Source organism: Megalobrama amblycephala, linkage group LG8 (assembly GCF_018812025.1).
Source record: "Megalobrama amblycephala isolate DHTTF-2021 linkage group LG8, ASM1881202v1, whole genome shotgun sequence".
NCBI lineage: Eukaryota > Metazoa > Chordata > Actinopteri > Cypriniformes > Xenocyprididae > Megalobrama > Megalobrama amblycephala.
Window position 1 is genome coordinate 32,311,487 of NC_063051.1, and position 27,209 is coordinate 32,338,695.

The following is a 27,209-nucleotide window of genomic DNA, read 5'->3' on the forward strand; positions in this document are numbered from 1 at the left end:
GCCACTAGTATAGTTCCCCGAGAACTAATTTCTCCGCCCGACCATGTTCCTGGTTGAATAGGATCTCTGAACCGGCCAAAAGCAGCATTTACAAATGCAAAAAAAAACAAAAAAAAAAACAGCGGATGGAGGATGCCATGATCGGAGCTGTGTTGTGTGTCGTGGGTTTCATGATAACGGAGATGGAATGTAAACATAATTTACATGACTGAAAGTGCAAAAAGTGGGGCTAATGCTGCCTTCCCATGCTCTCTGAATTAGCGCAAATACGAGTTTCCTAGGTAAAAATTGCACATGAATGCCCTCTCATGCGATGAGCTTGTAATCACGACTTGGGAATTATCAAATTTCTGATAGCATGTGAAGGCAGCATTAGAGAGACGAAATCTCTTATGACAACTTACAGCATACAGCAGGTAAATGCCGTTATCACTGTTTTCCATGATCGTGAACTAAATATGTTTACACGGCTTTTTAAAAAATGCCAGGTGCCGGTGTTTGACATGCATTTGAGCAATCAACATACCATTATGTCACTGATACTGTAGTTCCTATAGTGCTGGTTTAGACCCTACTCCATAAAAAGGAGTTCCTAGAACTAAAATCGTTCCTAGTTCCTGCGGTGCGAACACTGCAAAATCTGGGTACTTCAGCCAATAGTTCTAGGAACTATGAAAAGGATCCACCGTTGCGAAAGACCCTATATAGAATGATGTGATTGCAAGCAGATTGAGCTAAAGGTGCCCTAGAATCAAAAATTGAATTTATATTGGCATAGTTGAATAACAAGAGTTCAGTACATGGAAAAGACATACATTGAGTTTCAAACCCCATTGCTTCCTTCTTCTTATATAAATCTCATTTGTTTAAAAGACTTCCGGAAAACACGCGGATCTCAACATAACACCGACTGTTACAGTACGTAACAGTCGGGATCATTAATATGTATGACCCCAATATTTGCATATGCCAGCCCATGTTCAAGGCATTAGACAAGGAAAGGCAGTATTCACGTCTGGATCTGTGCACAGACAAGGTAAGCCAGCAAGAACAACAGCGAAAAATGGCAGATGGAGCAATAATAACTGACGTGATCCATGATAGCATGATATTTTTAGTGATATTTGTAAATTGTCTTTCTAAATGTTTCGTTAGCATGTTGCTAATGTACTGTTAAATGTGGTTAAAGTTACCATCGTTTATTACTATATTCACGGAGACAAGAGAGCGTCGCTATTTTCATTTTTAAACATGTGCAGTCTGTATAATGCATAAACATAACTTCATTCTTTATAAATCTCTCCAACAGTGTAGCATTAGCCGTTAGCCACAGAGCATAGCCTCAAACTCATACAGAATCAAACGTAAACATCAAAATAAATACTATACTCACATAATTCGAAGCATGCATACAGCATGCATGACGAACATCTTGTAAAGATCCATTTGAGGGTTATATTAGCTGTGTGAACTTTGTAAATGCACTGTAATATAGTCGAGAGCTTGTGTGGCAGGGAGCACGCCATTTAAAGGGGCGGCGCTGCCAAAATCAGTGTATAGTTAATGATGCCCCAAAATAGGCGGTTAAAAAAATTCATTAAAAAAAATCTATGGGGTATTTTGAGCTGAAACTTCACAGACACATTCAGGGGACACCTTAGACTTATATTACATCTTGTGAAAAAGCATTCTTGGGCACCTTTAAGGACCTATCAGCCTGCGCCATCTAGAGTTTCATGACAGAACTTTGTATATATACAAAATACCCTCTATAAAACCTTTGACTCTTATACATCAACAAAATGAAACAAGTGAAATTTGAACCTGGCTTTATCTAATGTTCAGATTTCTGATCTCGAAATGTATGCAAATGAGTGCATATTGTATGTATTTAGATAATATTAAAACATACCAGTTTAGAACACTTTTCATACAAAAAAAAAAAAATGTTTGCAATTCTTAATCAACTGGGGAAGTTTGGTGATATCTGTTAATCTGATATCTGTATTTTTTTTTTTATTCTATTCACCTCTGGTCCTAGGGAGCAGTAAACACCATATAGGGACCCTATCAATCGTAATGGAGCATTCTTCTTACGAGGTTATGATTTGATCTGGCCCAGGACCTGAATTGGGAACCACTACCCTCATATACAATGCACAAAAGTTTTACCTCAGACTATCGTTGATCATATTGGAAGGACTAAGGCTTTAGATACAAGCTTTATCCACCTTATTTTTAACACAAGAGCTGATGTGGCCATTTTGAATTCACAAGGCTTCCGGTGACATTTGCTTTCAAGCTGTACAAAACAGTTATGCTGCTTGATATTGCAAACCATTATTTCTTATCATATTATTTGAATGCATTGTCGTAATTATAAACGCACTGGTTTGTAGCACAAATATTTTACTTCATTATTCTTTTAGTTATTTACCTATATAAATATTTATCTTGCACATTCACAGAAAATAGCTTACTTCCACATTACAAAATAAGGTGAATTGAACAGGAATTTCCATTGAATAAAATGACGAGAGGTTTCTCAAGCCAATTTATGCTGCATATTCAATAGTTCTAATAATATGCAATTGTGTTAGAAAAACCGTACGTGTGTGTGAGGTCTAGGTCAGGGTGGGTTTGTGTGGATATCTCAGGCACTGGGCGTCATCAGCGGAGAGTGTAAAATGATACTTCCTCCCACTAAAGAGCTCAGTAACATCATCAAGGGCAGCTGGGCCAGAGCCAGGCAGTTTTCCAGCTTTTCACAAATCAAAACATCTGCCTTGACCATTAGTCAAGTGCACATGGTCCTCTGTACACTCCAGAGCAACATTCGTTCTGAAGGATTGCTCTGGTAAACTTGCAAACACGTTCTTGGAAACAACATCTTCTGTCATAAAATATGTTCAATTGAGTAAACATTTGTCATTTTGTTTTAGAAGAGTTGTAATTAAATCACACAGAGGAAGGCAAACAAGATGAGTTGCCCAAAAACTTCATTTATTTTAATCAGTTTTGTTTTGTAATGTCATGAGTCATCAGTGCTGGTGGTTTAGTTGTCTAAATGTTTTTTGTTTTATATTAAACATAACTTGCGTCATACGCTTTGAGCTATGAACATAAATGATCGCTTTGCCTGGCCAGCGATAAAATGACATCCTAGTAACGACCAGAACACCCTCCTCAGAAACCCTGCATGGGTATCACTCACATATTGTCCAGATATTATAAAAAATCTAGTTCTTACTTACAGTTTGCCTATTTTTTTTTATTATATTTTACTGTATTTTTATTTTATTGTATTTTATATTTTACTCTAAAGTTACAGATGGAGTACAGAGACAATTAGTTGAATGCTTAGTTCAGAATGATAAATTTACTTTGTCAACTCATTCACTCTCTCACTCCCTTCCTCTTTCTCTGCATTGATTGGATTTAAAATAAGAGTGAGAAAGCCGTTTTGGGTTTTAGAGGCTTTTAGTTTCATCTTATCCTTTTAAGAACTGCTGAGGACTAAATGCTTGCCTTGCCAACAAAGCAAATAGAATTGAATCTGCTTTAATGTAATGCCCAGAGGATATATTAGTGTCTGTTTGTGGTGTGGTGTGGTGACAGCTTTAACAGTGATTAGCACAGAGATACAGTCAATGTCGCCCAGTGAGGAAATTATTTTCTAAAAAGCTGTTGCCACAGATTGCTATGGAAAACATGATTCTTATTAGATTACTGGGAATGTATTAGCCTTTTTGGGATTTGGGGTGTGTGTGTGCTGGTATATGTGTTTATGTGCTTTCTGTATGACAGAGGAGACAGACATGTTTGATTTTTTTTCTTTTATAGTGCATCAAGACCTACAACTCTGATTGGCATGTGGTGAACTACAAATACGAGGATTATTCTGGAGACTTCCGCCAACTTCCAAAGTAAGACTGATTGAAAGAAAAGAAATGGAAAGTAACAGAGATAGCTATTTGAAGTACAGCTGGACTTCATTGATGCATCATATCAATGCAATGGCACTGTTTCAAAAAACTAGTGAGCTGTCTATGTAGGCGGGATTTTGAGGTATTATAATCATTCAAAAAAAAAAAAAAGTAGGCGCCACGTCATAATATTTTTTTATTCAGTGCCACAAGAGATGTTAGTTAGTCACATTATTAACAACATTAAATTTGACAGACAAAAAAAAGTGACAAATTTCAGTGCTTTTAAAATATTACCTTTCCAGTGCTTTTTTGTTTTGAGTTTGTTCCAAAGGGTTATCTTATTTGGTTTGTGCAGTTCTTCATTCTGATAATAAAAAAGCACCCCATTTTTTTGTTATTATGCAAAATTCACTTTTATAAAGTGTTTGAACACAGATGTGTGTCCACAGTGTGTGTAAACAACCAGCCTATAATGGTAAAAATCCACCCACTCCTTTTTTATAATCCCCATAAATCATAAACAGTGTCTCCAGATGCGCGGTTCCAGATTTCCCTCTACTCTTACGTAAGAGTATGGTGAAGCCCCATCCATGACTGGTGACGAACTGCCCTATTAGCATAGATACCTCAGCAGTCCGCTATTTCTGTTTCCTCGCTGTAGCCGCTAGAGATACACAATGTCTGCACCAAAAAAAATGAAAGTCAGTAAAGTGTTATATATTTGCGCAAATAATTTTACACCAGATTGCTTTACAAACGAGGGTCAGTTCAACACTGGATTTGCACAAGAAATTAGCATGACGGCACATGCTAGTCGATGAGTTGAATCAACTCCACAGCAACTACATAAATTTATCCATTAACCATTCAGAAACGTCCAGTTTTATTCTAAAAGTTGTAACTTCTTCCTGACAATCCTCATTTTGGCTGCGTGAGATTCTCCAGCTTTGTTGTTGTTGAGCTGTTAAAGCTCCGCCCTCTTCTGGAAAGGGGGCGGGAGCAGCAGCTCATTTGCATTTAAAGGGACACAACACAAAAACGGCGTGTTTTGCTCACAGACAAATAGGGGCAAATTTGACAAGCTATTATAAAGCGATCTGTGGGGTATTTTGAGCTGAAACTTCACAGACACATTGAGGACACCAGAGACTTATATTACATCTTGTGAAAAGGGGCATAATACGTCCCCTTTAATATAGATTTTTAAAATTATTTAAAATTATTTAAAGTAAATACAGTGATAAAAGAAATGCAAAATTGGTTTTTTTTCCAGTCCAAAAAATTCAGCTTTCACAAGTGCGAATCTTTCTAAAACATGTAAAATGCATTGCGACAAGCTCAATAATTACTATAATTAAATAAAATTATTTATTTAATATAATTGTTGATCATGAATCCCATTATAATTCATTAAAGGGTTAGTTCACCCAAAAATGAAAATAATGTAATTTATTACTCACCCTCATGTCATTCCACCCCCGTACAACTTTCGTTCATCTTCAGAACACAAATTAAGATATTTTTGATAAAATCCAATGGCTCAGTGAGGCCTGCATAGCCAGCAATGTCACCAAACCTCTCAAGATCCAGAAAGCTACTAAAGACATATTTAAAACAGTTCATGTGACTACAGTGGTTCAAGCTTAATTTTATGAAGTGACGAGAATACTTTTTGTGCACCAAAAAAACGAAATGACGACTTTTCAACAATATCTAGTGATGGGCGATTTCAAAACACTGCTTCATGAAGCTTCGAAGCTTTACAAATCTTTTGTTCCATAATTTTCATTTTTGGGTGCATTGTAACATGACCATAACAATATGCTAACAGCAAACTTTTGATGTTAATTATGAGTTGAGTCTCCCCTATGCTTTGTGTGAGCAGCACTATTGCTGTGTATTTAGATTGTTTTTGTATGGTCCCTTATGACAAACACTATAAAATACACTTTTCATATGCTTTCGGCATTCAGCAAATATGCATTTATATTTTTTAAACAAGTCTTTGAATATCTAATAAACATTTAATGCCTCAAACCTTGCAAACTTTATTTGCAGATTATAGTTTTTATCAAGTTCAAATTATTTTTTCAATTTGATTTCTGTAATTCAATAATTAAAATAAATATTACATTTTGCTTTGTTGTTATTTACTATGTTTAAAATAAATAGTGTTATATATCAGCCATAAACCACCCTCCAGTTCAGGATATCGCCATTGTCCTAATATAAACCTACAGGTCAACCACTATTTAGAAGATAACTGCCAATGCAGGCAGTCGACAGCAAGACAGCTCACTAGTTTTTGGAACACAGCCCAGGAGTCATTGTTTGTGTTTGCACAGTGTGTTTGTGTGTGTGAAAGAGGGAGAGATGCTATTTTACACACTAATTCTTATCAGTGTCCTCATGCTGTCCTGCCACAGTGTTGACAGCAAGGTCTCGTCCCGAGCTAAATCTGGAAAGTGCCTTTCTTCACACAACAACAACCCATCAGCAACTCTTTTCCTATTTCCTCCTCACTTTTCCTTTCTCTTCCTCTCTCTTTTCTCATTCAGCACATAATTACTCCACCTGTTTCAGGACAGGGCAGCAACCAAACGCCAAAAAAAGTGTCTTTCATCCACTGATGTCACTTCCTGTGTCAGCTAACTGGTAGATTATGTCATAGCGGTCAATAACTGGCAAATCACATTGTGGAGATCAGGAGCCAGCCAGTGTCTGGCATTTGGTAAAGGTCGCAGAGGAAGCAGGAGGGATGATGGTGATGGAAGAGACAGAGATAATGTCTGCTGTGTTTGTGAAGCTTCAACATCATCATCATGACCAGCATTATCATCCGCCCCCACTTCTTCTTGATAATTCCGCTAATGCAGTTTCCTTAAGCACACATGCACATGTGCACATTTTGCATCAGCAGTGTGAGGGGTAAGAGATGGAGTTATGAGTGCTGAACCTTTTTGTTAGATGTACAGTATGTGCTACAATGTGTGCTACACGTTGTGACACGCTAAAAAACACGGTCACACTTTATAGGTGTTTTCAACTACAATGTACTAACATAAAAAAATAAGTACAATTTATAATTATTGTGTTCATATTGCATTACAAAACACTTTTGCTGCTATTGAGGTGGATACGGGTAAGGTTAGGAAAGGTTTGGGGGTATGGTTAGGTTTAAGGGTGGGTTAAGGTGTAAGGGATGGGTCAACAGTGTAATGATACATGTAATTACAGAAATTAAAGGGATAGTTCACCCAAAAATGAACATTCTGTCATCATTTACTCACCCTTATGTTGTTCCAAACCAATATGAAGATATTTTGAAAAATGTTGGTAATTAGACAGTTGACGGTAGCCATTGACTTTCATAGATTTTTTTTTTCCTACTATGGAAGTCAATGGCTACCATCAACCAACATTCTTAAAAATATCTTCTTTAGGGTTCAACAGAAGAAAGAAACTCATACAGGTTTGGAATGATGACAGAATTTTCATTTTTGGGTGAACTAACACTTTAATTACAGCTGTAATTACATACAGGTATTTTTTTTAAATATAAGTAAAATGTATGTACACAATAAGTGCTTTGTATCAAATGATTAATTTCAATGTTTCTGCATATATAGTTAAAGACACTTAATATAAAGTGGAACCAAAAACACTTAGCTAATGCTAGCAACACCCTCAATACTCAAATGAGAAACTTTTGCACAGACAGAAAATGTAAAAGTCTATTGGTCTCATGTTTTTTTTTTATTGTTTTTTTCTTGTACAGTAAAGTTCCTCGTCCAGAGAAGTTAGCGAGCCACGTGTTTGAGGTGGACGAGGATGCCGATAAGGAGGAGGCAAGTGACAATTACCCATGATTCCTAACTGTAATTGATTTTTTTTTACTGTGTCTGTATGTGGGTGTTTCTTCAACTCTGGCAACTTTTTTAAGTACTAGTCCATTGGGTCAAGAAAGAGCCCTTAAAGGGATAGTTCACCCAAAACTGAAAATTATCCCATGATTTACTCACCCTCAATCCATCCTAGGTGTATATGACTATCTTCTTTCAGATGAACACAATCGGAGATATATTAAAGGTGCCCTCGAATGAAAAATTGAATTTATCTTGGCATAGTTGAATAACAAGAGTTCAGTACATGGAAAAGACATACATTGAGTTTTAAACCCCATTGCTTCCTCTTTCTTATGTAAATCTCATTTGTTTAAAAGACTTCCGGAAAACACGCGGATCTCAACATAACACCGACTGTTGAGTAACAGTCGGGGTGTACGCCTCCAATATTTGCATATACCAGCCCATGTTCAAGCATTAGACAAGGAAAGGGAGTATTAACGTCTGGATCTGTGCACAGACAAGGTAAACAAGCAAGAACAACAGTGAAAAATGGCAGATGGAGCAATAATGACTGACATGATCCATGATAACATGATATTTTTAGTGATATTTGTAAACTGTCTTTCTAAATGTTTCGTTAGCATGTTGCTAATGTACTGTTAAATGAGGTTAAAGTTACCATCGTTTATTACTGTATTCACGGAGACAAGAGAGCGTCGCTATTTTCATTTTTAAACACTTGCAGTCTGTATAATTCATAAACGCAACTTGTGTAAACTCCAACAGTGTGTAATGTTAGCTTTAGCCACAGAGCATAGCCTCAAACTCATAGAGAATCAAATGTGAACATCAAAATAAATACTTTACTCACATGATTCGATGTATGCACACAGCATGCATGACGAACATCTTGTAAAGATCCATTTGAGAGTTATATTAGCTGTGTGAACTTTGTAAATGCGCTGTAATATAGTCGGGAGCTCGTGAGGCAGGGGGCACGTGATTTAAAGGGGCGGCGACTGAAAAAATCAGTGTATAGTTAATGATGCCCCAAAATAGGCAGTTAAAAAAATTAATTTAAATATTAATTTAATGGGGTATTTTGAGCTTAAACTTCACAGACACATTCAGGAGACACCTTAGACTTATATTACATCTTGTGAAAAAGCATTCTTGGGCACCTTTAATAAATATCCTGGCTCCTCCAAGCTTTATAATGGTAGTGAATGGGACCCAATATTTTGAAGCCCAAAAAAGTTTGAAGCCCATAAAAGTAATCCACACGGCTCTGGGGGGTGAATAAAGACATTCTGAAGTGAAGATTCATATTTAACATATATTGAACATATTTAGAACTTTATCAACTAAAATAACCGACTTCTGGTAATAGCCGTACACGTGTTCTCGAGAGAGAGTGCCGTTCCGGGATATAAAGCAGGACGTCGGTGTAGCGTGAGCTCCGGTGAGAATAGGCGACTCTCACGAGAACCACGCATTGTATACAGATATAGAAAACCTTGAAAAGAAATGAGTTGTTTTAGCTATACTGTAGATATGTAATTGTCTTAAAATAATGCATTTCTGCATCTATCTGGGATGCTTCAACTTACGTAAAGTTGGGCTTCAAAACATTGGGTCCCATTCACTATCATTATAAAGCTTGGAAGAGCCAGAATCAGTGGCGTAGCAAGTCAGCCCCGGGCCCATATGCAAAAAATGTTTACGGGCCCCCCTTGGCTTTCGTGGACTTTAATATAAGATATCATCACTAACAGCACTACAGTAGGCCTACTATGTGCTCCTCCATCATTTTTACTTTGCATTGCGGATCTATTTCAAAAATGTCAAACAAACCCGCTTTTCAACACAGTCTACGCTTGGATTCGACCGATTTGACTTTGGAATTTCAGAATGATCATAGCATCATTTCCAGATGCGATGAGTCCGAAGATTATTCCAGTTATGAATTAATTATTCTGTCACAGACTATTTTAATGCACGTTTTATTCCTAATAAATTTACTAGAAGTTTCTTCTCTAAATTTGTTTCCATTATATTTTATGTTCATTTTATTTCGTTGACTATAAAGTAGGCCTATCCACCCCAGCAAGAGTACGAGTTACATTTATTCAAATTTTGTGCAGTATCTTAAAATATGCACACATAGTCATTTTTTTCAGAAAACCAATATGACTCATTTAAAATTCTGTATTACTGACATTACTGCATGCATACGTTTCAGAAACCCACTTTAAAAATGACAGAAAAGCGAATACCGGTCAAATACAATAGATCACCGCTAAGACATGGCATCATAGGCGCCGATCCTGTGGGTGTTCGGGGGCTGGAGCACCCACGGAAATGGTCGAGCACCCACGGGAAAATACGAGATATTCTCCATTGATTTTAACCAATAGAAAATCAGTTGGAGCTTTCAGACATGATCTTCACCCTTTTTATAGTTTATTTAAGGCCGTTTCTATGGCGATATTTTAATGACAAACGTCATCCAAGTGATGCACGCGAGCACAAATGGCTCTGCTCTCGATCAGATACATGCGCGCGCTCCATGGGTGATGTGGGGCACTGGGCACCCACCGGCAGAAACATAAATCGGCGTCTATGCATGGCATGGACCATTTTATGGTCCATTTATTCAGATTCTTAATGATTTTCAGTACATTTAACATAGATAGGCTATAGCAAGTTATTGACAACATTATTTCTATTATACTTCATTTTTCTGAACATATGTACACAGGTTCTGTCTCGAGAGTTGGAAAGTATTTGGCTGCAGAAAGACGCGTTCGGCGTGTGCACTGCGCACTATCTAGTGCTTTTGTTTTCAAGCACTCAATTCACTCTCGCATGGGCTGTTTTCAGTACACACACTGTCCGTGCCATCACAAAAATTGGGCTGCACGCGGACGGGGAGTGCGGACGTCCGCGAACCCTCCTGATGACGAAAATTTCGCGATGCGGACGGTGCGCGGACGCCCGATGTACACTTTGGGGTTAAGCCCGTAATAGTGGGCCCCCAATCCTCCCGGGCCCATATGCACGTGCATACCTTGCATGCCCAGACGCTACGCCACTGGCCAGAATATTGTTTTTTATTATATCTCCCATTGTGTTTGACTGAAAAAAGAAAGTCATATACACCTAGGATGGCTTGAGATTAAGTAAATCATGGGGTGATTTTCATTTTTTGGTGAACTGTCCCTTTAAGAAACCCCCAAATATGTCATTACATACATGTGGTGACATTTAAATGATTCAGAATGCAGTGATTAATGTAATTAATGTGCAGCTCAGAAATTTGCCCATATTTAGCTGTTTAAACTTACTCTGTCTAGACATTTGTGTGATAAACTTATGAAAGAGAGCAAGAAACTCATGTGCTATTGTTTCTTAACTCTACCGGTTTCCTGACAGTTAAAGGAAATGGTATTCACCATACTGTACTTCCATGCACCATACTTCATCAGCCTATCGCAACACATGATTTCCCTCGCTCTCCTCCTCTCTGTTCTCAATGGCTAATAAGCAGAATAAATAAATAATAAGGAACTTACAGCTTATTAGTAATGTGTTTGTGCAGAGCCTCTGGGACTACATTAGCCTTAGAGAAAGAACAGACGCAGGACTCAGCTGTCTCCGGGCCATTTGATCCCCTGATTGGGTTTCACCTACATTTCCCAGAATTCTAACTCCATGTCTGCCATTCTGTCTGAGCGGCCACTTGCTCAGGGAGGGAGTTTGTTTGTTCAGTTTGAAGGCTGCTCCCTGTTGGGATGAGGGAGAACATGAATAATTGAGGGGGTCAGGTGAAAATGGACTTCATGTTGAAACATGGAGAGGGCGTCCAGAGGCTCTAATGTGGGAAACTATGTTAGATATCGACATGTTTTGTTCAGGCTTGAAGAAACAGATGAAGTCAGACTGTGTGGGTGTATGAGTGCGCTTCTGTTGTGTTCTTATGTGTGCTCATTATATTCCTCTCTGGTTCCTGAAGGATGCCGCGTCACTGAGTTCTCAAAGAGGGGGCGTGTCCAAGCATGGCTGGCTGTATAAAGCAAACATGAACAGTGCCATCAGTGTTACCATGAGGGTGAGCTGGACATATATACAAGCACTTTTCTGATTTGATGATGATGAAAAATGTCTGAAACATAGGGATCTTAAACACAATGGTCACTATTTTCGGAATGAAATACTAGCATACTGAAAACTGCGAGTAGAACCGGAGGAGTTACACACAGTTTATACTGTATATTTAAAAAAAATGCAAAACACAACACATTATGCAAATTTTATATAGTATATTGTTGTCACCACACTTTAAAATAATTTTTCAAAGTTGTAAATAAAACAAATTTTATTGGAGTATATTTTACAAGAAAATATTTAATTCTTTCAAAATTTCATGTTTAATTCAATTTGTTATTTGCTGTTTCTTTGTAATTAATTGTGAAATTTACAAGCAATTTTTGAATGAAAATTGTTTCTAGACCAGTGCATGCTTAATGCTTAGTTCAAAATTAATTCCATATCATTAGTCACACTGTAAAGGTCAAGTGGAGTGCATTGCATTGTGGGGTGTATTATTCCAAGTAGTGTGCTTTGGTTGCATAATGCACATTTTCAAAAATGTTCATGCATACAGATTTTCATTTTGTGCATGATATGCATACTGCACACTGCAAAAATAGTAGTATGGAAGTGAGTCATTCCAAACATAGCCATCAAATCAAGTGCTGATGTCATTAACATGACATTTTTTGCAGTTTCTGCATAGATTCGTGTTCAGCTGGTTGTTCTCAAACTCTGACCTTTAGTCCTCCTCTTAGCAGATCGGTGCTCACCATGCCATAGACAGGAAGTGGGGCTTTACCAACTTCCAGTTCTCACTAATCCATTTTCCCATGCTCCCTTTGCCTTAGATGTTATTTTTAGAACAGCCACTAGTTTTACATCTAAACATAGAGGCCCGGTTTCACAGACAGGGCTTAGACTAAGCCAGGATTAGACCTTAGTTCAATTTGGGTATTTAAGTAGCTTTTATAAACGTTCACTAGAAAAAAACATTATTGGTGTGTGTCTTGAGACAAAACAATGACACTGGCATATTTTAAGATATGTCAGTACAAGTTACTTTCAGTTGAAACAGCTCAAACATGTATTTTAGTCCAGGACTAGCTTAAGCCTTGTCTGTGAAACTGGGGGAGAGTGTTTAAATCTGCTGTTTACATCTAATGCTCTTTGTGTTCTTTCTTTTCCTCCCAAATTTCTTTCCATTTAGTCTTTTAAGAGAAGGTATTTCCACTTGACCCAGCTGGGAGATGGATCATACAACTTGAACTTCTACAAAGATGAGAAAATATCTAAAGAACCCAAGGGAACCATCTTCCTGGACTCATGCATGGGTGTCATCCAGGTAACTATCAGTATAAGAATTAATCACATGATGCGTAGATTTTTGTCCTGAAGTATTAATGTATTCAAAAATACATACAAAAAATTCAATTCATATATATATATATATATGAGCAATATCACACTCGTAGCCGTGCGATATGGCTGTATATCAGCACGCTGTGATTACCTACGGCACTACTTCCTTCCGCCACGGATTCAAATCTCAGGTTGTCAGTTGGACCAAGCCTCCGTTACTAATTCTAAAACGTCACTTCAGAACTAGTAACGAAAAAAGTTCCTTTCAATTTAAAAGTCTCTTGCGCTTCACTGACTCATTCTCCTGTAAAGTGTTGCCGCCATCTAATGGCGTATTAATGTAATGTTCACTCAATCCATATTACTTAATGGACATATTTATATAAAATAATATTTATTGAACAACAAATAAGCACAATTGTACAGTTCAGTCAAACATAAAGCACTAGTTATTAAAAAAAAAAAAAAAAAAAAAAAAGGTCACCATTTACGCTGGTATGTGGGTTTTACAAATATTTAACGAATGAAAAGGATTTTAAAGAGCTTGTGACAAAACCTCCTAACTCCATTGGATCCTCAAACTGTCAATCAAACCTCATTAATCTGCCTCACCTCCTGAATGAAGTGCGCACGCAGTTTGGACATCTCCTCTGTGCAATGCAAAGGTAAATAAAGATCTGATGTTTGGAAAAAAAATTGTAAAGCGTTTTCTTTACTCAAAAAACCATATGTTTATAAAGTTTAATGTTTTACGTATTTGAAGAGCGGAGAAGAGTCTGATATGTCCCGTCTAGTTGTAGCCAATATGCTATATAAGGATGTAACGTAACGTTTATTATTATCAAATTTAATATAGCACAATTCGACTTGCTCTGGAACAAATAATAGATTAATAAAACCAAAGATTGCCCGTTCTATGTACTCAAATTGAATTATGTCTCATGTTTAACCACTATAAGAGCCAGCGGCAAATCCCCAAGGCACTGGCCGAGATGAAGCTGTTCTCGGCGGTTACAGAAGCACTGAATGGCCGCTGACGCACTCGAGCTCGCATCTCCGAAAACGTCAAAACAAATTGTAAAATAGGCGCTGTTATTAAATATGAGTCACATATTTCAGGTCTAAACAACTACATTCTCGCCTAAAAAACTATTAAAACTACAGTTCGTGGTACAAGAAGTAGTATTTGTAAAAATTACGGTTGATTTGATCGGCCGCCATGACGGTCACTTCAAGCGGAGTGATACAAATGGTGAAAAGGCAGTAGGAGTGCTGTTATCACTGAAATATCGCATGGCTATCAGCCAATCAGATTCGAGAACCAGACAGAACTGTTGTATAAATATATATACACTTGAAAAGACCTATTGTATGATTAACATGTTTTCAATTTCTGAATTAAAATTCATTTAGATATTTGGGACATAAAGTCAAAAATGTTAGGATAATACAACTGGCCTTTCTGAGGACCTTTTCTCAATAAATTTGTATGGGGTGGGGGGTGAGTACTTTGGGAAAATCTTTTATACCTTAAAAATATTTTAACAAAATGTTTGTGTTACGTGTGGCTGTAGTAGGAGAGACGAGGCGAACACGGACTTCCACAATAGCGGGATTTTTAATAAAGAACACAGGAGATTACATGCAACACACATCTAACAAACAACAAGATCGGACAGGGAGTGAAGGGAGTGAGTCCATGATAAAGGCAGTGCAGATGATGGAGTCCAGGTGCAGGTGATGAGTGATGATGAGGAGCTGACGAGGGAAGTGAGTGCAGGTGAAGAACCACGAGGATCATGGGAAATGGAGTTCTGGGGACAAGGGATCCGTGACAGTACCTGATGGAACACCGGGGAGGGGGGGGGGGGGCGCCCTGGAGACCTCATGCCGGTGCAGGGAGAGGCATGGGTAGGAGTGGAGGTCTCCAGGGCGGGTCCATGAGCCATGGCGGGTCAGGTACAGCGGACAGCCATGGCGGGTCAGGTGCAGTGGGCGGCCATGGCGGGTCAGGTGCAGTGGGCGGCCATGGTGGGTCAGGTACAGCGGGCAGCCATGGCGGGTCAGGTGCAGTGGGCTGCCATGGCGGGTCAGGTACAGCGGGCAGCCATGGCGGGTCAGGTGCAGTGGGCTGCCATGGCACTCTTTGAGGCCCACCCACCTGTATCCCACCCCTGGGTACCTGCCCCCCCCCAAAAAAATACTTGGGGAGGTTAAGGAGGGACTCTAGGAGTCTATGGAATGGCGTGGGTTTGTGGACAGGAGTGGGCTCGTGGGCAGCTGGAGCGGCCGGCTCGGCGGCTGAGACTGAAGCGGCTGGCTCGGCGGCTGAGACTGAAGCGGCTGGCTCGGCGGCTGAGACTGGAGCGGCTGGCTCGGCGGCTGAGACTGGAGCGGCTGGCTCGGAGAGGGCTGGAAAAGGGGTCCAGTCCATCCCCTCAAATTCAATCAGAATCCCCACAGGCACTGGGGCTGGCTCTGTGGAGACTGGAGAAGTTTGCTTGGTGGCGGCGGCTGGAGCTGAGGGCTCGGCGGAGGCGGCTGGAGCTGAATGCTCAGATAGGGCTGGAGTGGCTTTCTTCCTCCTCCTCCGCTTTCTGGACCCAGCGGAGGAGTGAGGGTCCAGTGTAATACAGGGAGAACGTTCACCGGAGGGGTAAGCGGAGGAATACGGAGGCTGACTAACTGGCCCTGCCGACTGTGTTTCCGGACGGACTGGAGCCCAACACTCATCCTGAACCTTTTCCACATAGAATTTGGAATCATTCAAAAACAAAATTAAGTTGATAGTTTCGCTTAAGGAGAGACGATAATCAGGTTCATCCAAACGAAGAGTGTTGTCATCCAGCCCGTCCAAAAACAGGGCGATTAAATAAGCATCGGGTCAGTTAGTCAGATAAGCGAGCTCTACAAACTCCTCCACATACCTCTCCAGTGAACGTCCCATCTGGAAGAGTCCTATAAGCCGTTCCGCCGCAGAGAGAGGTGGTGAAGGAGTGGGAGCCGTTGTGGGTACAGGCACCAGAAAGATACCCATCTTAAAATTGTGGATGTCCAGTCGGTTTTGGTCCGATCTTCTGTTACGTGTGGCTGTAGTAGGAGAGACGAGGCGAACACGGACTTCCACAATAGCGGATTTTTAATAAAGAACACAGGAGATTACATGCAACACACATCTAACAAACAACAAGATCGGACAGGGAGTGAAGGGAGTGAGTCCATGATAAAGGCAGTGCAGATGATGGAGTCCAGGTGCAGGTGATGAGTGATGATGAGGAGCTGACGAGGGAAGTGAGTGCAGGTGAAGAAACACGAGGATCATGGGAAATGGAGTTCTGGGGACAAGGGATCCGTGACAGTTTGTCTACCAAATTAAAGTCATTGGGCCCTATTTTAACTATCTAACCGCATGATCTGAAGCGCATGGCGCAGGTGCACTTAGAGCATGTCTGAATCCACTTCTTTCTAGTTTAATGACGGAAAAAATGGTTGGTCTAAAAGGGTTGTACTTTGTCAATTAATGAGTCATGGGTGTGTTTTGGCCATAACGTGCAATAAACCAATCAGAAAACAACATTTAAACAACGTAGCGCTGGATGTGAAAATGATAATTGCGTCGGGCTGAAACTAGCAAAAACACTGGCGTTGCATTGCACTTTGTGTATGATAGGTCCCATTGGGTGCAACCAACCTGCAGAAAAAAAAACATAAAATATTAAATATCCCAGCAGACCCTCATAATTCTGGGCTAAAGTAAAAAAAAAAAAAAAAAAAAAAGTCTTAAAGTAGCATATTATTTTACCTTTTTAAGACAAGGTTAGTTCAAAATGAATTAATTTAAAGGTTAATTAAGTTCAAAGTTATTTGTAGAATGCTGTAAAATGTCATGTGGTGTGACTCCCCAAAAAGTTTCAAAATACATAAATAATATTAATATAATATTTGTAAAACCGTTGTGAAGTGTACACATTTATTCAGTGTGTAAAGAAAATGTTATTTATGTTTATAGCTCTTTTTAATTCTATTGTAATGCATTCTTCTGTTATTTTTGCTTTTTTTTTTAATTAAAAAAAATGAGGGACCGAATCAAGTTAGTAATATACTCTGTTGTAATCAACATTGTTCCACAAATGTTATCGATAGAGCTTAACTTGCATTGAACCTGGAACATTCCTTCAAAGTTCATAAGGGCGCCTGAAGAATAAATGCTTTGTTTTGTGTATTTAATACAGCACAAAGCAGTTTATAGAAGGAGTTCAGATCTCTAATAACATCCTCATGAGTCTCTTCCTTTGTCTCGACCAAGAGGGGATATCAGTGTTTGGATGGTCAGTTCCTCAGATGGGGCTACTCGGGGTTGCAGAGAAAGAGGAAATATAATAGAGAGAGAGAAGGAAAGATGAAGTCCAGCCTAATTCACACATGATTTCTCCCAGGGTCAAATATTTCCACTCAGTGTGTGTGTGTGAGTGCAAATGTGATTGCATTCCTCGATTCACCAGCCCTCCTGAAAGAATAAAGTATTCCTTTGGTATGCACAACCTGTTTCGTCTGTTTTCGACATCTGTTTTTTTTTTGACATTTTGTCTGTTTTCCACATTTCAGACAAAAGAGAAAATAGTAAAAGTTATTTCTAGCTCTAAAACCTAAACATTTCAACAGGTGCGCATGCAAAGCGGCCAGATATTCCTCAGCAGTTGTCTGGGAATAAATGGCTTTCAGCTCCTGCAGTATGGATATATTTTCCATCGTCATTTCTGGTGTAAATTCATCATAAATTCATTAAGTGTAAAATCATTCCAAAGTCTCCGGTGCTTTCACATTCTCATACACAGCAAAATCAACTCTGCTCAGAGTATATATCGTCCCTCTCTAAATAGCGTTAAAGTAACACTGAAGCAGAGTTAAAGATAATTAAGCAATTAATTAGGTGATGAATGATCATTAGTGATGAACACCTGCTGTTAACAAGCAGAATCACATAAAAAAACATAATCCTCCTCTGCTAAGATCTTGAGAGATATAATGTCCTTTATCTAATACTGTGGCTGAAGTCAGTTGCAGTTCTTGTGTTTCTCTTTTCTTCATTGATTCTGCTTGTTAACAGCAGGTGTTCATCACTAACACTCAATCATCACTTAATTGAATCACTTAATTATCTCATTAACTTTAACTCTGCTTCAGTGTTACTTTAACACTATTTAAAGAGGGACCATATGTACTCCGAGCAGAGATGATTTAACTCTGGTAATTTTGCTGTGTAGGAAAGAAGAGTCATAATTGAGATCTCATATGTCTCAATTTTTTCTAGACAGCAATGAGGTTCAGGCGAGATCTTAAACAATGTGCTCAGATTTGCTAATAATAATAATAATTAGAAATATCTCTCTTTCTCTGTCACAATTTGTCTGTGTGCAGAACAGTAAAGTGCGGCGTTTTGCATTTGAGCTGAAGATGCAGGATAAAAGCACGTATCTTCTGGCTGCAGACAGTGAAGGAGAGATGGATGACTGGATCGGCACCCTCAACAAGATACTCCACAGCAGTTTTGAACTTGCCATGCAGGAGAGGAGGAACGGAGAACTGCACGACGGTATGTGTTTGGGCCAGTAAGAGTGTGTGCAGTTCACAGATGTGTGTGTCTGATGTCACGGACGACAGGTGGAGTGTGTTGATACATTACTATAAGCAAGATTGTTGACACAGTTTGAGCGCACAGACATGTACGTATTTGCAGAGCCAGCTGAGTGGTCGTGTTTCCTATATGTGTATGTTTTCTTTGAAGAGACCACCCACTCTTTAAACGTCTTTTAATGGATAGATGCATACATCCAACACTCCTGAACTGACGCACACATAGCCGTACACCAACAGTAACACTTAACACCTCTTAAACCCTTCAGATTTCACACTGGAGAGGACGTTGGGAGTCTTTATTTACATTTGATGAGTTTCAAAGGAGACAGCACATTCCTTTCTTCTCGCCTAGCATAAAACAGCAAACACCTGCTGACCAATCAGATTGCAGAACCCAATGTAACTAGTGGAGCTTGCTAAGGCAAGCATGACTGTTGCTATTAGTCATAATTAGGGTTTGGGATTTGAAAAAAAAACAACAAAAAAAAAACTTAAAAGTTCATTTTGGTGGCTAACTTGTCCTGCAGTGTTTGTGCTATGGACTTGAATGATACCTCAAATCATGCAGATCAAGAGAAAATGGGAAAAAATTCCCCTAGACTTACATTGAAGGAGGAACCTGTGTCATATTTAGGGCGCAGAATATCTCGGGACAGAAAGGAACCACCCAGAACTCCCTAAATCACTTAGAATCCCTTAGAAATCGCATACCACTGCCCTACAAGCAACCACAACACCCTAGAAACCACCTTCAACACACTTACAACATAAGTAGGCACAATACCGTACAAACAACATTTTAGCAAGTTCAAAACCACTCATAATACCCTAGAAACCAAATATCAACACCCTAACATCCACCCACAATACACTAGCAACACCCTAGAAACCAAACAAAATACTCTAATCACACACACACACACACACACACACACACACACACACACACACACACACACACACACACACACACGTTTGTTTTTGTGAATTGTGGGGACATTCCATAGATTTAATGGTTTTTATACTGTACAAACTGTATTTTCTATCCCCCTACACTACCCCTACCGCTAAACCTAACCATCACAGGAAACTGTGCACACTTTTACTTTCTCAAAAAAAACCTCATTCTGTATGATTTATAAGCCTTTTGAAAAGTGGGGACATGGGGAATGTCCTCATAAGTCACCTCTTTTTGTAAAACCTGTCATACCCATGTCATTATACACATTTGTGTCCTGATATGTCATAAAAACATGCACACACACACACACACATATGTGTATATATTACATACCAGATATATTTATTTTCAAAACAGAATACTTTTGAAAGTATAGCATAATAATGCCCTGGAAACCCCTCACAATACCCTAGCAACACCCTAGCAACCACTCAAAACTCTCTAGTAACCACATACAGGTCCTTTTCAAAAAATTAGCATATTGTGATAAAAGTTCATTATTTTCCATAATGTAATGATAAAAATTAAACTTTCATATTTTTAGATTCATTGCACACCAACTGAAATATTTCAGGTCTTTTATTGTTTTAATACTGATGATTTTGGCATACAGCTCATGAAAACCCAAAATTCCTATCTCAAAAAATTAGCATATCATGAAAAGGTTCTCTAAACGAGCTATTAACCTAATCATCTGAATCAACTAATTAACTCTAAACACCTGCAAAAGATTCCTGAGGCTTTTAAAAACTCCCAGCCTGGTTCATTACTCAAAACCGCAATCATGGGTAAGACTGCCGACCTGACTGCTGTCCAGAAGGCCATCGTTGACACCCTCAAGCGAGAGGGTAAGACACAGAAAGAAATTTCTGAACGAATAGGCTGTTCCCAGAGTGCTGTATCAAGGCACCTCAGTGGGAAGTCTGTGGGAAGGAAAAAGTGTGGCAAAAAAACGCTGCACAACGAGAAGAGGTGACCGGACCCTGAGGAAGATTGTGGTGAAGGACCGATTCCAGACCTTGGGGGACCTGCGGAAGCAGTGGACTGAGTCTGGAGTAGAAACATCCAGAGCCACCGTGCACAGGCATGTGCAGGAAATGGGCTACAGGTGCCGCATTCCCCAGGTCAAGCCAGTTTTGAACCAGAAACAGCGACAGAAGCGCCTGACCTGGGCTACAGAGAAGCAGCACTGGACTGTTGCTCAGTTTTGCATGTCATTCGGAAATCAAGGTGCCAGAGTCTGGAGGAAGACTGGGGAGAAGGAAATGCCAAAATGCCTGAAGTCCAGTGTCAAGTACCAACAGTCAGTGATGATCTGGGTGCCATGTCAGCTGCTGGTGTTGGTCCACTGTGTTTTATCAAGGGCAGGGTCAATGCAGCTAGCTATCAGGAGATTTTGGAGCACTTCATGCTTCCATCTGCTGAAAAGCTTTATGGAGATGAAGATTTCGTTTTTCAGCACGACCTGGCACCTGCTCACAGTGCCAAAACCACTGGTAAATGGTTTACTGACCATGGTATTACTGTGCTCAATTGGCCTGCCAACTCTCCTGACCTGAACCCCATAGAGAATCTGTGGGATATTGTGAAGAGAAAGTTGAGAGACGCAAGACCCAACACTCTGGATGAGCTTAAGGCCGCTATCGAAGCATCCTGGGCCTCCATAACACCTCAGCAGTGCCACAGGCTGATTGCCTCCATGCCACGCCGCATTGAAGCAGTCATTTCTGCAAAAGGATTCCCAACCAAGTATTGAGTGCATAACTGAACATAATTATTTGAAGGTTGACTTTTTTTGTATTAAAAACACTTTTCTTTTATTGGTTGGATGAAATATGCTAATTTTTTGAGATTTTCATGAGCTGTATGCCAAAATCATCAGTATTAAAACAATAAAAGACCTGAAATATTTCAGTTGGTGTGCAATGAATCTAAAAATATGAAAGTTTAATTTTTATCATTACATTATGGAAAATAATGAACTTTTATCACAATATGCTAATTTTTTGAGAAGGACCTGTATACAGATATGAGTGATTAAAACCACTCAGAACATCTTAGAAAGTGTATAGCTGCCCTATCCACCACCTGCTCACATTTGCATCATAAAAATGTAGTTTGACCAGTGGTGTAAATTATTTGAGTAAATGTAACTAGTTACTGTACTTAAGTATCTTTTTGGCTTTTACTAAATATTAAAGATTTTACCAACTTTCATTCTCTATTAACTACATTTTTGAATAAGTAAATGTATTTTTACTCCAATACATTTGTGATGAGTAATGCAATTACATGTTGCATTTTGCATGACACCAAATTTTTTCTGCAACAGTTTATTTCTGCCACAAAAGAAATTGTATTGCCACCTACAGGGTATTGAAGGTACAATATCTTGTGTGTTTTGCATTTAATCACCAGAATTTGTCAACAAGGCTAATTTACCCTAATGCGAGTGTCTTAGCAGGTACAGTAGTTGTGAATGGCAGGTGTTTTATATATGAGATGAGACCCAAAACAGCACGTCCAGTGCAAATAGGCTTTGACTAGTTAATTTTACTTAATTAACATAATTTTATTTATCCATTATTTTAAGGATATTGGTTTACATATGCCCTTATTTAGCACTTGAGCTTAACTGAGACTTGAGTGTTTGTAGACTTTTTAGAGGCTGTTGTGTCGACCTTGATTTATTGCAATGTCGAGGTGTTGAATTTTATTTTGATTTATATAAACACATGATCGCCCTTCTCTCAAATCAACTGTTTCTTGTTTTTCACTGCATGTCTCTTAGGTGTTGAGGACTAGTGCATCTTTGAGCCTACATTCAGTACGGGTAAAATCAAGTAGAGTTAAAATCAGATAATCTAATGCCTGCTACAGACTGTTAGATTTCGGCAGTCCTATAAGATCATTACAAATCACACGGCATGGATCTAATAAGCTTGGCTACGACGTGTGTAAATTGTAGGATGATGACACCTATTGAATCGTAGGCTATGATAAGATTATGATTTGAAACTGTTATCTGGCAGTTTCCTACTTACGGCTGTGTGCTGTTCCACTGAGTTTGCTGGTTTTGAGAGAATTTTAGTACAGCATGTGTGTTTTCTTTCACACAGACGATGAGCTGGGCAAGACAGACATATCTCCGGGGAATTTTCAGGACAGTTTCCAGGTATTGTGAACACGTAGACACGCATACAGTATAGAAACACACGATGTCCTGATTAGCTGATTATACAAACACTCATCTACAGTTTCACAGGGTGTATGAGTGTATGTGTGTGTGTGAAGGTAAATACTGCTTTTCGGCTCCTGTGTCTTGACTCTAGTATGATCTCAACGCTGGCGTCCTCACTGTCTGCCCTTTCTCTACACATCTACAGTTTTTCCACCCACCCTTAGTGTTCTCAGCTAATGTTTTCCAACCATTCCACAATGAACCACCCACACTTTGGAGCACAGACACACACACACATAGTCTTTCTCATCTCTCTCATCACATATTTCTCTCTCTTGCTCTTTATTCTCCTGTCCTCCTTCTCTCTCCTCCCTGGAATCAATCGTCTGGGCGCCACTTCTCTCAGAATATTTTCTCACATCCCATGATCACTTCCATTATGTTCAATAGATTTTGTAGTATTTTTTATTTTTTTTGCCTTTTTCTCCAGTAAAAAGATCTAAACATTCATAAAACAAAATACATTTTCTTGAAGCAAAACTGTGTAAAAGAGAGAAAATAATAAAAAAAAATTTGAGAATATTATCTAAAAAAAATTGCAAATGCACAAACAGTAGTGCTTGTGTTCATTTAATAATGGCAAAAAAAAAAAAAATAATTTAAAAAGGCTATTTTTCTTGTTTTAATCTTAAATCTAACTACATTTAGTATGGTTTACACAACAAAACAGTGAAAAATATATTTATAATATTTATTTATAATTTAAATTTATATAGTTTGAAAACAAGTCAGATTGGCATATGTAATTTTGCATTCATCTTGTTTTAAAGTCACCATTAAATAAAAATTGACAATTTCTATTTGTAGAATATTGCAGTATTTATTATAAATGATTTATCATTTATTTATCATTTAATTCATGTGCCCTCGTAACATTTAATCAAAATAAATTCCCCTCACGCCAGTATCTCTTCTCTGGTGGCTTGTTTACTGGTGGGTGAGGGCGGGACAACCTGTCACTCACATGACATCACAGCAACAGCAAACTACAACCAGCCAATCAATACTTGATGCACAAAATCAAGTCCCGCCCTTAAATTTTTCTTGTTCGAGAAGCTGTTTCACTCGGATATATGTCACATTAGGAAAGAAAAGACTAACGAAACACTAACTAAGACTAACTAAGAAACTAACGTTTCGTGCTTATTTTAAAGGTCCCGTTTTTCGTGGTTTTTTGAAGCTTTGATTGTGTTTATAGTGTGCAATATAACAAGTGTTCATGTTTCGCGTGTAAAAAAACACAGTATTTTTCACATAATTTACTTATCTGTATACCGCTGTTTCCACTGTCATAAAAACGGGCTGATGACTTCCTTGTTCTATGAAGTCCCTCCTTCAGAAATACGTAACGAGTTCTGATTGTGCCAGCGGTTCCTGTGTTGTGATTCGACAGCAGTTTAGCGCTCCTTGCCCGGAAAGGTCACGCCTCTTACCATAACGTGGAGATGCACGCGCTCAGTGTTATTGTAAACATGGCTTTAATTTTACCCTATATCAATTTGAGCCGGAATCAGACCCGGTGATTGGACTGCGGGATGAAAATAACAGCGTTTCGACGACATGGCGACAAACACACTCTACAAACGCAACTCTGTATTCCTGTGGGCGGAGGTTAGTCAAAAAACTGTTTTAGTGACGTCATTAAAGAAGGAAGTAGAGGGATGTAGTCCAAACTGGCCGTTCGATGTAGGCGACTTCTGTTAAATAAAATATCTCGCTTGGCATTGAACTTTGAGCTTTAAAATTTTACAGATTTTATTTATACTCTAACAACAACATTACACACTAACTAAAGTTTGAAACATGGGATCATGAAGAACGGGACCTTTAAGGATGTTTAGACATTTTACTGAAAACTAAGACAAAATACTAATGAACCCTTTTTTAAACACAATCAGATGCAGTAATTAGCCATTGCCATCCTGTTTTTGCTTTTTAGAGTGCGAGAGACATTGAGTCCAAGATGAGGAGTGAGACTCGTCTGAAGCTCTTCACTCTGGACCCTGACACACAGGTGAGCCACAGCTCCAATAATAAACAATCCATTCAATCACAGGGTGAGCTACTGGTTTTGAGCTCTGTGTGTATGTTTTGGCCTGTAGAGACTCGATTTGTCTGGCATCGAACCTGACGTGAAGCAGTTTGAGGAGAAGTTTGGCAAGAGAGTTTTGGTCAGCTGCAATGATCTGTCTTTCAACCTTCAGAGCTGTGTAGCAGAGAATGAGGAGGGACCTACTACTAACGTAAGATTCACACGCACAATCACAGTGGTTCTGTGGTTATAAAGCACTTTTCTTTTGCTAAGACTCACTGTCTCTGATGAGGGATGTGTTGTGGCAACCAGCCAAACTCCATGGGATAGGGAGAATTGTGTGTATATTGATGTATATCAGCCCTGTATGTGATTATATAAAGCTAAATGTGTAATTATTTAAATGTTAACCCCCTTATTTCAGTTTAATTTGCACACACACACATGTATAAGACTTGACTTCTCAATTGGCTATGAGTGTAAATACTGTGCCTCTGTGGCGATTGTTGGAGCGGTCAAACATGTCAACCTGTAGCTCTACACACACTCCTGGTACAGATTACCCTTATAATGCTTGAATGATCAATATATTACATTATTTATTGTATATTGAAATACTGAAGAATATATTGTGTTAATATATTACAATATATTGAATAATACATAAGGAATTTCTGCTTTTCATATATTGAAAAATATGTGACAATATATTTACTTATATATTGTAATGTATGTAATTTTATATTCAGTAATACACTTCATAATCTATAGATGTACATGTGATAAAATATGGTACATATGGTGTATATGGTGGTACTATACACATATATTCACATTTATATGGGAACAATGTGCAATATACAGTATGAACACGATTATGAGGAAAATATCTATTGTGATATATATCCATATATTTGTAATTATATTTATATTTGTAAAGTCTCATTTGCACACACCATGACTTGCCAATTGTTCAAAAATACAAAACTTTTTTCTTATATACCATCACACATTTTTTATACAAACAATAAAGTGAGATAAAAGTTTATGAATAAGTGTTCAGCTTTATGTTAACCCATGTTTTAACTCATGAAAGATAAATTAGTTAATTGAGTGTATCAATTAAGCTATTGCATGTAAAAATGTAGTGCAGATTTGTCTTCATTTATGTATCAATATATGCATGAAAATATGAAATAGATCACATTATGTTTTCCAGTATATTCCCATATATTTTTGTTTCATAAGGGTAGATGCAGCTTTCACTGTTTTCTTCAGGTGGAGCCCTTCTTCGTTGTGCTCTCCTTGTTTGACGTGCAGAACAGTAGAAAAATATCTGCAGATTTTCACGTGGATCTAAACCACCCACTGGTCCGATCCATGATCCCACCACCGAGCATGCAGATAAACGGAGCGGTGGACACACCTCATGGAGAAATGCTGCCTAGTGAACTGCTGGAGGGGATGCTGCAGTATCCCAAAAAAGTAAGAGGGCTGAACAATCTATGAAAAAGGTGGATGGATGGATGGATGGATAGATTTGTCCTGTGAATTTTCGGTACTTGTCTCACGGTTCAGTACATGTGTATACGATGAATACAGCATTGTAGCCCACCATTAACCACCAATAATTGCAATAAGCTTCACGTTTTGTTACTTTCAATAAGAAACAAAGCTCAGTCTTTCAAATTCTGTCCATTTTATCATGAAATTCAAACAAAAAATGGCATTTTGATGCTCTTTATTGTGGCGTGACAGATCACTGTACATGCTCCTCAGTTCAACCGGCAGCGCGAGTGAACGCGATCATCTCTTCCTTTAATGCTAGTTACAGAATAAACATGAATGAACATCTGAATGTATGTCGAAAGATACAGTACAACTTATGGAAATTTATCATTTCTTGTGTAATCGCTAATCAGTGTTTCAACGGTGGAAAGACATCAATATAACAGCTTGAAAACAGTATGTCTCATACTGTAGCATTACATTTACCTTAGGCAAGTCATTCAGTGTCCACAACTTGTTAGTTCACTGGAGAAATTAACTCTTTCGCTAAATATATTAATATATTATTATATTAATATATTCATTATATTTTACTTAA

The 27,209-nt window shown here is 38.6% G+C and overlaps 1 protein-coding gene across 9 annotated transcripts in view; it reads left to right on the forward strand.

The window, feature by feature from the left end:
- Positions 1-27,209, forward strand: part of dock9b (dedicator of cytokinesis 9b) — a 122,908-nt gene that overhangs the window by 47,322 nt on the left and 48,377 nt on the right. For 8 of the 9 annotated variants that reach the window (XM_048200616.1, XM_048200621.1, XM_048200619.1 and 5 more), the window contains exons 4-12: positions 3,844-3,926; positions 7,708-7,777; positions 11,793-11,888; positions 13,080-13,214; positions 18,650-18,824; positions 22,949-23,004; positions 25,010-25,084; positions 25,173-25,313; positions 26,381-26,587. In XM_048200616.1, the coding sequence (XP_048056573.1) occupies positions 3,844-3,926; positions 7,708-7,777; positions 11,793-11,888; positions 13,080-13,214; positions 18,650-18,824; positions 22,949-23,004; positions 25,010-25,084; positions 25,173-25,313; positions 26,381-26,587 (1,038 nt within the window). Of the gene's footprint in view, positions 1-3,843; positions 3,927-7,707; positions 7,778-11,792; positions 11,889-13,079; positions 13,215-18,649; positions 18,825-22,948; positions 23,005-25,009; positions 25,085-25,172; positions 25,314-26,380; positions 26,588-27,209 lie in introns of those variants that run through there. The other variant, XM_048200618.1, reaches the window with a different exon arrangement.